General features: G+C 38.0%; 1 protein-coding gene across 5 annotated transcripts in view; it reads left to right on the top strand.

The window, feature by feature from the left end:
• Positions 1 to 11,744, top strand: part of LOC146002935 (lachesin-like) — a 638,337-nt gene extending 626,593 nt beyond the window's left edge. For all 5 annotated transcript variants that reach the window (XM_083141112.1, XM_083141096.1, XM_083141100.1 and 2 more), the window contains one exon: positions 973 to 11,744. In XM_083141112.1, the coding sequence (XP_082997238.1) occupies positions 973 to 1,253 (281 nt within the window). In that variant the 3' untranslated portion in view covers positions 1,254 to 11,744. The remainder of the gene's footprint in view (positions 1 to 972) is intronic.
• The last annotated feature ends 282 nt before the right edge of the window (positions 11,745 to 12,026 follow it).

The raw sequence follows: 12,026 nt of genomic DNA, 5'->3' as shown, positions 1-12,026 counted from the left end.
TCAAAGAATTTTATTGCATGACCTTGAACTTCACTGGAAATGTTAATAAACAATTCGGAGGTTCTCATCGACGTGTTTCGGAGGAGAGGATGGAAGTTATTTTGAAATCCTGCTCGAATTTCTTCCACCTTCTTTATTAACACTTCCAGTCGCCAAAAACTTCGCACACCATGCCTTAATGGTTTTCCCATCAGGTGCTTCACCTCCATATTCTCTCCGGTAATTAATTTGTACTGTAATGATTGATTTAGTCTCTGCATACCAGAATACAGATTGTGTGCGCTGCTGCGGATCGCCATTGTGCTTTATTGGGTTGTGGCGCTGCATAGTGAGAGAACGGCGAACTTCGAGGTCATGCAATAATTTTCTTTGAGTTTCTCTTTCGTCTAGTACCACTCGCATTCCATTATTTTTCATAACCTTTTAGCAAAGATGAATTGAAATGCGAGAGGTTTGAACGGAACACGCTGTATTTCTAAGGAACACACAAATTTCATTCCGCAGACAAATGTAACAAAATATCAAAATCAAATGACTTTCATGTCATCATTACCAAACTTCTGTAGAACGATAAAATTTATTGGCAGCATACCTCCATCAGTCAACCACATACAGATGAACACATTAAGACTATTGAACTGTTGTCATGACTTCATCAGATATATGGAAATTCCAAAATAAACAAATTTTGTATTATACGTTTTGAATGCTTAAACGTTACACGAATGTACAAGGTAGGCCTCCCTGATCGCGTAGTGGTAAGAGCGTCTCCTTGTAATCAAGAGGTTTTGGGTTCGATACCAGGTGGAGGTACATTGTACAGTGGTTCGGGTTCCATTTTAAACTGTAGGTCCAGTCCCAATTAGCCTATCTGTACACTTAAAACATCCATTCAAACGAATGTGCAAGGCCGTAACAAACAACACAAAAGCATTTTCTTCGCTTCTGACTTGTTTTTCTCGCTTTTTCCAGAGATGCAGCTTCCGTACAGAGTGAAGAACTCAATGGAGAAGCCGGACTCTCGCCTCGGCAGCGGAGAAGGCGGCGACGAAGATGGGGAGTTCGGTCACTACAATGGCTTTCAGGGACCCCTCCGGGAACCCAGCGAGAACTCCTCGGACATGGACCAAACCATGAGCAACGGCGTCAGCCAATCAGACTCCGAGGGAGGATCGGAGGACAGTGGCACCAGGTCGTCAACGCTTGCCGTTCTCTATTCTGTGCTCGTGACCATTCTCGTCTTACTCAAGTGACAGCTCGTGTCGCCGCTACAATCACCGTTCGCTGGACCAATTGGGAGCGACCGTTTCGTGCGTGTGTGCGTGTGTGTGTAGGAGCAGAAGTCGTCTGCGTCAGGGAAACGTCAAGATGCTGTTGCGTCGTTGGCGATTAACGAAGGGTGATCCCAGTCTTTACTTTTGTGTTCCTCAAAAAAAAAACGTTGGACTCCCTCGAAACGATGGCCGAAATCAGTCGCAGCTGTGCTGAAGAGTTTTTGAGGACCATCCTTTCATTGTCCAAGTACCTGGTGACAAAATCCTGTAATTGTACACACTGTCTCAAGGGAATATTGATACAATAACTCAACATTCAGAAATATTTCTAAGCAACGTTTCACACATTTTTTATAGGAACGAAAAGCGTACCGAATTAAATGCATAAGGCGTCTGTGAGGGAGATTTCACACCGAAGCGACACGGTGTCGCTTGAGGATTTAACCAATCGAACCAGCCTTCTGCGGCCTGTCAGTCGTTACGATGTGAAACGTTCCTGTTTATTGGCTCATTCCGAAACGACATGTGTAACGTGTCGCATCGGTGTGATATCTCCCAAAGTGATTACACTGATTTCAGCCGACTGTACTTTTTAAAGTACGAAACTCACTTCAGTTTCCTTCTGCATGTTATTTCAATGTGTAGAGTTTCTACAAATGTGTGTTTCATTTTTTCAACTCCCAGCATAGCAGAGCTGTGGTGACTGGTGCACATCCAAGATGGCGACTGTTGTTCGTGTAGTGTGGCTTAGGAAAAGCAAGCTTTCACTTCGCAGTACAGAGAATGGTTAAAAATAGGATATGGAGACACGATTAAAATCAGGATGAACGGAATTAAAACTGAAAGGAAGAAATGCATTTATCTGTAACGTCTACTACAGCCCGCCGTGCAGAAACGGCTTGCGGAATTTCCACGCCAGACGTCGAATGGTTCCTAGAGAAGAATGTTTTCGTCTTGGCGCGCCTACCGAAAGGTCTCACTTATTGCACAATATCAAGTGATTGATTTAGTTTATTTTACTTCGCTTTTCTGACACTTTTGGCTAATTGCGAAGATGGGGATGAGTGCTGATGTGATGAACTTGATGAAAGAACACACACAAACACTCATGCCCAGGCCAGGATTCGATTCCGGGACCCCTGGCGTCGAAGCGCGAGGTGCTAACCGCTCCGCCACTGGGCGCCGGCCTTATTGCACAAGACTTTAGCAATCTTTCTGTTCTGACGTCAGCGTGGAATGACTTCGTTGTTACGTTAGGTTTGTTAGTTTCAGTTATCTTATCTGAACTGAAACTAACAAGCCTAACTCAACAACGAAGACATTTAAGCTAATAATGAAAATTGCGCGCTGACGTGTTGTGTGATAAGTGAGACCTGCCTCCGAATGCGTTCTCGTGTCTTTCCGGATCTCTTCGTGCATACCATCATTTCGCAATCCACGCCGGTTCAGGGCGCCATCTTTGAGGCCAAGCTTTAAAAGTCGCCATCTTAACTAAACAACAGTTCACAGCGCTCCTATTGGCAGGAGTGATAGATGCTAGTAACGAAATCACATGCAGAAAGAAACAAGAGTAAGACCAATACTTGGAAAGAAAATCTGATCAGGGTAAAATACTTACCAAAACTACAGACATTGTACATGAAATGAATTGCCAACTTAATTTCCTCTTTTCTGCTGTGGGCTTTTCTGCACTATTACCGAGTGTCGCCCTCAAATTTCTGATTATGCATCACTATTGCAGGTGATGTGTGTTTCTCATTCTGATAATTTATGACTACGGTGTGGATTTATAGGCACTAACTCTTGTAAAATATGCAACAAAAATGTAAAACTGATTTGTTTGAATTAACAAAACACGTTTAGTTACGTTTATTTGTATCCATGAACAAAGAAATTGGTGGCCTTTACTAAATTGAATAAAGCTGAACAAATTTCTCGATATATCCAAACAAACGTGCACGATTGCTAAATAAATTTGGTTATGATGAACAATTATTTGTTTATTGCCTATTCAAACAAATCTTTGCTTACTACAAACTATCTCTTTTAGATATTGCAAACGAACTATATTCTGTGTGTAGGCACGAGAGATGTGCCAAAATGGGAAGTGAATGTGAACTTGTTAATTCTCTTATTCACTTGCTCATTTATTGGCTTGAAGTTTTGTTATTCTATTGTATGATTATTATTTTCGTGTCGCTTTTCGGTTATCTTGGCTAATCATGACGATGATATGGCATTGCTTACATGAAATTGATGAAGGGACGCTCACAAAGCAAGACCTCTACAGCGTCCTTTGAGAGAGAGAGAGAGAGAGAGAGAGAGAGAAGTAGCGGTATAGAATAATTGCAATAAGCAAAAAAAAAGACAATTTTAGGCAAATTATGCAAAATAGGCACGAGTCAACAAGAAAGGAATTTAAAACATTAAAGCCTATGCTGTACCGCACAGGAATAAAAAAAATGCAAATGGGCAAAATACGCTTCCTCTCCTAGTTATGACGTATTCATTCTCTTAAATATGGAAGGGCAGACGTTAGAAATCTTTTAAACTAAAAAGGCAACTTCCTTGCACTGTTTCCGGATGCGAACTAATTCGGTTTACCTGTTTTTTTTTTTTTTGGAGGGGGGCAAGGTTGTCTTGAAGTTAGTTTATGGTCAGATAAACTAATCGGGATTTGGCCTAAAGCTTAAAGCTTCCCCGGTTTGTAATATTTGTACAACCATGTGCAAGAAAGCATAAATAGAGGACACTCATCATCTTCAACATGTATGCATGAACAGAATACCTGAGGACGACACTCGGCAGTAGTGCTGACACTTTGATTTTATTATGATTTGCTTCATTTTACTTAGCTTTTTGTGCCACTTTTGGCTAATTTGCGAAGATGGAGCTGCGTGATGACATGATGAAATTGATGATTGGACATTCACAATCATCCACGCCCAGGCCGGGATTTGAACCCGTGACCCGTAGCGTCGTAGCGCGATGTGCTAACCACTCCACCACGGGGGCGGCAAATATGATGCTATCACATCGATAGCAAATATGAAAAATACCTTTCATTTCACACACACTAACCGATAGAAATAATTACGGCAGCGATGTACAGTTCTAACATTCGAGTGTATCACGGTGATGTAAGGTAAACGAAAAACGTTTAGTGATAAAGCCTTCCAATTATACATTTGCGTCTTTGATTATTATTGTTTGAGTCTAAAATTTAGAACCAACTGTCGATTTCGTAATCTATTTGCATAAATTATAAAATTATCCCCCTAAATTTTTGAATGTCATTTTATTTTAAAAGTCGAGATGAAAATTGTGCATAAAGAATGGCCAGCTTATAACTTCTAGATCGATTTTGTGGATATTTCGAGACTTTACGTCAAGTATATCAAATAAGAAATTAGAATGGATAAGTACGTAAATTTCCATCCTGGAATTCGAACCTTGGACCCTGTAAGATCGAGACCTTCCGCAATTAATGTAATGCAAGTTTTCATAAAATATTGAGAGTGCTGAAAATATTTTCTGTGATGTTTATGTCGTTAAAGAAAGGAATATTTTTAAAATACCTAGTCATGTTTAGTACTCAAAAAAATATTGCTAAACTACTAATTGGGTTATTATCTCTCTAATAATTAAAGAGTCACCGAGATTTTGCACGATTTAATGAGGGTATACATATGACTGCAAGAAATTTCAAGTTTATTACGCAAAATATTTTATATTTCTACTCTGTGTCCATGATCGTTGCTTGTATCTTCAATCTTCATTCTTGCTCTGAGTTTCATCCTCCATGGAGGCTCATAGTTCTTCGGATTCCACTTTAAACTGTAGTTCCAGTCCCAAATTAGCATATCTGTACATAAAGTGGATTGAAAACAAACTTTGATTTAAATATTCTTTTACGTATGTTGAATAGGCATATGCCACAGTGGACAGTTTGTGTAATTATATTATATTATTATATGGTCGCAATTTACTTGGGATCGACGGAAACTAACGAAATACATATCTTAATACGTATGAACCATTGCTTACAGATTTTATTCATTTTTTAAACGCATTGCAATGTTAATATTTTGTAATTGGTTATTTAACATCGGTATGTTAACTCATTATCTAATCGCGAAGATTGGAAAATTGATGAAATCTCTGCAAGGAACATCGTGACTCGAACACAGAACAATCAGCACAGAGTAGTTTCGCTGTGGTGGAAAGTTAAGAATTTGGCACCACCACTGGTAAATTAAAACCGAAAATGCCTTCAAATTGCAGATTTGCATCTTTTATTATTATAATTTATTTGAGTCTAAGACGAGGAAGTAATATGAATTTTATTAATTGAAAGCGACTTGAAACATTATTAATAGTTTAGTTTATGCCCTTGATGATAACATTGACATTTCGCGCTGTAAAGCTGCGTCAAAATTACTCAAGAAATAAGCCATTCAAAGGAATTGTCTTGACTGACAGTCGACTACTGAACGAAAGTGCAGTGAACAGGTTAAGACGAGATAAGGCAAAGTTGCTTGTAGAGGGTGCTGGTAGCAGTTATCGTGTGATTTGATTGCACGTCGGTCGAATATTCGACGAGTTCCGGGCAATCGTGAAGAAAAATGGATCGGTGTTTTAGAATATTTCTTAATCAAGTTTCTAAATAATCTGATGTGCAGTGCGTTTATGTTACCCGTTTTGGTACTGTCTCTTCTGGCTGCTAGCATTTGGATGTAGTACATGTTACAAATAGCCTGCGATTCTGGCAGTTTAGTTGTGTGCATTTCCTGTTACGTGTCTGCAAATGGACCCGGGTTGGCGTGGATCTGAACGTTCGTTAATGGTATGTATTCTACCTTATTTTAGCATTTTGTCAATCACCTTCTTGTTTTCGGTTTCAATGTTTTGCTATGTTCTTCGCCCCCGCCCTATATTTGCATGTATGCTTTACTCGTGGCTAGGTTTTGTCTTATAATTTCGTTATTCTGAAGTTCTGTCATGCTTTGGTTACGATATGTCGCCTGCGGGGTTAAGTAAACCCCTGCAACGTAGTGATATTTGACCGAGTATTTCACTGCACTGCAAGCATGAAATCAGTACGTGTTCGTGTCGAGGCTGCTGTCGAACCTTGCCATGACTTCAAGCTTCGTCTTGCACAGCTTTTGGAATATAATTGCAGTATATTTAAAGTAAACCATTTTGATCGTGCATCTTTTCATTTTTCTGATACAGAACTTTCGCTGGGACTGCTGGTTTTTAACACACATGTTTCGTCTCTCGTACGTTATTTCATACAGAATATTTGAAAGTGTGCAAGGGCAAATCGGACACGGTTGCTTTTACTCTAGACTCGGCTATATGTATCCGTCACGTATACACAGAATATTGTATTGCTGGTTTAGAATGTGCAATTAGCATAACAAAATGTGCAATATGAAAATTGCCAATAGTTAGATTATGGTCACATTTTATCCCATTTCGACAGAAATTTTACTCTGTCCTGTTCGACTGACAAACGTAATGGTGATGTGGTGGCCACATTGCAACAGGCAAATCGTGAGTGTATTAGTAACGTTGAATACACAGCATGTATCTAAATTGCCGATAGGAAAGGGTGAAAAGAGTGGCTTAACGAAAATTTGGTAGATTTTTATTTTCGTGCGTTTCTTTGACAATTTGTTTTTCGGTCTCGTCACGAAAGTTACAAGGTTTGAATACAGATCTGTACCCTATCCCCTAGAGAAAGTGAAAAACATTGCATGGCTTATGAAGATTTTGTTGTTTATGAACGTTTACAGTTGATTTTAGCTCTCGGAAATGTGTTCTTGTGAAGTAAAGTACGTCTGTTACCATAGCATGTCCCTTTACTGTGAAGCAGAACAACCCGAAGGCTTAGCGCAAGTGAATATAGCACCCAAAACGACTTTCCACAACAGCAGCTATAATTTTACGTAGTTTTAGGATTGTTAGGTTTGGTACTAATAGTTATTCTTGACATGTTCTTTTGCTATTTCAGTGTGCATACAAACAGTTTTTACTAACAAAAGGCTACGAAAGTACTCCGAAATTGCAGGTTTTAACTTACGTGGGCCATTCTTTGGGATCAAATATCTCCGTTATTTGTGCTTTCCTAACGCTGGAACCTCTTCTACATCACATAAAACATTGAAATCTGTCGATTAAAAAAATCGACGTAATTCTCAAGGGGGTACAGTGGGTAAACGAAACACAAATGTACCAATAATGAAAAATGTAGTTAGAACTTGGTAATTTCCCTTCAGTTTTAAACCCCACTTTCCTAGCACCGAATTGTGAGAGTCCTTGACGTTCGTAAACCAATTCAATAAACGTTTTATGGAAAGCTATTGTTAACCAAACAACAAAATGATTTGGTTGAATTCCGTAGCCGTACATCTTCGTGCCAGTGTTACCGCCCACACTTATGTGCATGATCGTGTTTGCCCTGTTGTATACGCCAGTGTAAAATTTCGGTCGAAACTGGATTCAAGGTGACTATAGTCTTAGGCCTTCTAACAGATCAAGAGACCTTGATCGTTTATTATCCGTGCCGTATCTGTATCGGCTTTCGGTAATCGATACGATTTGCTTGTGTTCTTCAACGAGTTGAATGAACTGTTCACACTCTCCATACCTAAGGTACGTATCCTGCCTTAGGCATGTGTCAGTGGGGTATTCTGATAATTTGACCTGGTGTATTGCAACAATTATTATTATTATATATTAATTAGATATAATAGAAATAAAACAGTAATGCAAGAATGCAAGTGAAACAAAAAAGAGAAGTCTTGCAACTTCAAATTTTCGGGCATATGAACCACATAACATGGGTGTATACGCCATTGGCATGTTTATTCCTTTTTTTAGTGTCCCTTCATAAGTTTCACCAAAACAGCATTATCATTAAACTTCCTTATCGTCGCGATTAGCCTAAACTTTCAAACGCTATTGTAGTGGGAAATACCGTGTTGTTAATAACAGCAAGCAGAGAGTTGGAAAAAAAATATTTACACTTTTTTATTTTTATTTAAAACATTTTTTTCGTAAAACCAGGTTTATATTATTTTAAATTAATTTTACTTAGAAATTACTATCAGAATGTTTGCTTATGTATCCTTTTTTTTTATTATACATGCCTAGTTGAGTTTAATAGTTTCATGGTGACGTAAGCATATTTTCTGTTACTAACAAGTAGACAATCCACACAATAGATTGTCCAAAGTTTCATTTGCTATTCAGTGCTGTAGGAGAAAAACAGAACAGTACCAAATTTTCTTGAATTTTGAATTTCTGTATAGTTTTTCAAGAGTCTCATGAGAGATTTTACTGAAGAAGGCAAAGGGTCGGGCGGAATTTTAAACTACATATCACTACTACACTATTGATATTAAACTGAATTGAATTGTTACAAGTCCACTTTATGCACAGAATAGCTAATCGGGACTGGACCTACAATTGGGATCCGAACCACTATGTGCCTCCACCGTGCACTCTATTGGTAGAGGTTAGCACTACTGACATTGGTTTACTGACTACCATTCTTTAAACTGCAATTATTTGGCTGCATGCTTCTATATTGAAGTGCATTAAGAAATTTGATTATAAAATAAATCCAAAGTGGAAATCTCGCTTTTGAAGATTTGAGTCCTTGCCAGCGTTCCGTCGTGCATCCTTTAATTTATTTCATTAATAATTTATCCTCAGCACCACGAATAAACTAAAGAGGAAAAGAAATAATAATCCAGAAAGTGAAATGATGTTTTCAATTCATTCTAGCCTCCGTGGCGGGGTGGTCAACACGATCAGAGGTTCAAAGTTCGAACCTTATTAAGCCGTGGAAATATCGTTGTGTTTATCTCATCATCAACTCCTGTCATTCATCTTCATCGTCGCGATTAAGCCAAGAGGTCAAAAAAGTAATGTAAAATAGAAGTAGAAAGTTAAATCCGTTCGTCCAGACGGTATCTTTCAAAATATGTGCCCTGATCGTAACTCGAACCCAGGGCTTCTTGATTGACGTAGTTTTACCCATTAGTACTTGTCGTGAAACAAATGTCAAACGTAAATATTTTTGCATATGGCAAGTGCCAGTTCGAAATATTATTTTCGAGACTTTTCTCTTTCATGGTTTTTTACTTGTACAGCCAACGGCAAAGATAATAGTAGGCAAATTGTCCATCGCTCTTTTTCATTCTTATTTATTGTAAATCCTGTGTTGTTTCAAGGAATTTTGTTGATTCAAAGCAGATGATGTCCTCTGCTCATTGACGTTTTTACACATTACATGATCACCACATTCTGGGAAACAGAGAATGAAAGAGGTGATGAAAAATTCGCCTACTATTACTTTTGCTGTTGGGTGTACGTTAGAATTTTGAAGTAAAGAGTTACTTACAGTTATTAGAAAGTTTTTCGAATGATGGTAACTAGTTACGTTTTAAAATTAAACTGTAAGACTGTTACTTTTTCAGGTAACGGTAAACGAAATTAACAGTTATTTTCACAGTAAAAAAAGGAAGAGAATATTAATCATCATGCACACATTTGCAACGAGCAAATGTTTTGCGTGACGAAATTTGTTACAAGTATGAGAGGTTTACAGAACTTTGAATTTTGCCTCTATATGTTCACATTTAAACACACGAGTTTTATTATAATCCGTGTAAATTGTAAATGGTTATGAGTTGCAGTTCAGACATGGATAACGTATTTCGAATTATTGTTCCTGTAGATTAAAATTTTGTTTAAAGTGTTACTTTTTTAAAAAAAAACAAAGAAACTGTATTAGCTTTCAATGTTAATTGGACATTATTCATTGTCTAATGCTTATTACTTTAACCTATTCCAACACTACGTTTCGAGAGAGAGAGAACATCTCCTCTCTCGTCTTCAGATGAAGAAATTTCTTCTTTGGGTGATGCGGATCGACCCTACGACATGCCTGTGATGTTACTGCAAATCCACAGCATCTCGCCTTTTTACCTTGTAGTTGGTTACTGCACCAGATTTGTAGTAAGCTCACATGTCTGCCGCAGTTTCGATCCTCACAACCGGCAATAAGACGAGATGCTCTTTCGAATTTAGATGGTAAAATTCAGATAACATTTTATCCGTGTCGGATAATTTTCTATCCAGATTTCAAATATCCGAGTTATTCTGATATCCGAATCATCACTTTGTCTGAATTGTCCGAATTATCCAGATATACAAATTATCCAGATATCCGAATTATCCGGATATCCTAATTATCCAGATATTCGAATTATCCGGATACCATGATTATTTAGATATTCGTATTATCCACTTCAAGCTGCTCCGGCACCCACCCAGAGTCGTATAAACTCTGGGGGGGTAAAGGCGGCCAGGGGCGTGGTGCTGATCACATCACCCCCATCTTCGGCCGTGATCAAGAAATGTGGGGCCCTAACCCCCCCCCATTCGCCTTCATGGCATGGTGCATAGCACAGGGGAGCACTTTACTTTACACACGTATTAGCCAGATATTCGAATTATCCGGATATCCGGATTATCTGGATACTTGAATTATCGGAATTGTCCAGATTATCTGGTTATCCGATATCCGGATATTCGAAATATCCTGATATTCAAATTATCCTGATATCCGAAATGTTCCGGATATCCGAATGTGTGCACCATCAGAACAGTTTTATCGTGTATCTGTTTTACAGGCTATTCGGATATACAAACTATCCGTTGCATCGGAAATGGATATCGGATAATTTGAAATCCATATATCCGTTATCCGGATTTTGCCATCCCTACTGTTTAGTATATAAATAGTAGGAGCATTAGACAATGGTAATTTCAAGTTAACGTCGCATGCTCATGAAGAATCATTGTCTTCAACATTCTGAGAAGCATTAAAATAACTGTAACGTTGTTACTCTTTTACAAAAGTAACTACCATAGACTTTTATCTGCAACAAACTCCTTAAATCCAAACCATTTAACAAATATTAAAACATAAACTCTTACGAACCAGAAGCTTACTAAAGCTGTTCCATACATCCAGGAACTTTGAATAAAGTGGTAACATTTTTTTTATTGTAATGCTGACGAAAAATAAAGAAAACATATCCCATAAGAAAAGTCTCCAGGAAATATTGTATGCATATCTTCCAAGTCTACCCGAAAGGGACAATGAATTTGATATGATAACAATGTGCCAAAGAGTTTCAGTTTCCATGTCAAACTGTGAACCCAATCCACTCTGTTTATAATGCAAACAAAATGCGATAAAGTGGAGAATGTTGTATTGTTACCAACAGTTCAAGCTGCTGAAAAATGTTAATGAATCGATGAAAAAAAAGTAATTGTAATAAAAAAATAATATTATACATGTGAATACATATCTGTGGAAACATGTTTGTATGTTTGTGTGTAAAGCGGTATGCAAACAAATGAGCGACTCTGTAAACTAATTGGGATGCTGGGAAATGTAAAATATTGTAAATAAATCCAATGAATGTAGATGTTTGTTGACATGAGCTGTCTTCTTCCGTTACACTCCTATTAGTGACAGTAGATGTGGAATTTTCTCTCAGGTATTGTTGTTGTATGTGCTGATGGTGTTTGCAAGGATACAAGTACTGGTCTTTTGTCGAAAATATGCAATATCCGATCTCTAATCTTAAGTCTTTATAAATACAGGGTGTTCATAAATCATTGAACACATTTGCTTGGTGAATTGTGAAAGCCATATACCTGTAA

The sequence above is a fragment of the Lepisma saccharinum genome, chromosome 1 (genome assembly GCF_977018435.1).
Source record: "Lepisma saccharinum chromosome 1, izLepSacc3.1, whole genome shotgun sequence".
Classification (NCBI taxonomy): domain Eukaryota; kingdom Metazoa; phylum Arthropoda; class Insecta; order Zygentoma; family Lepismatidae; genus Lepisma; species Lepisma saccharinum.
This window is presented reverse-complemented; position numbering and strand designations above follow the sequence as displayed.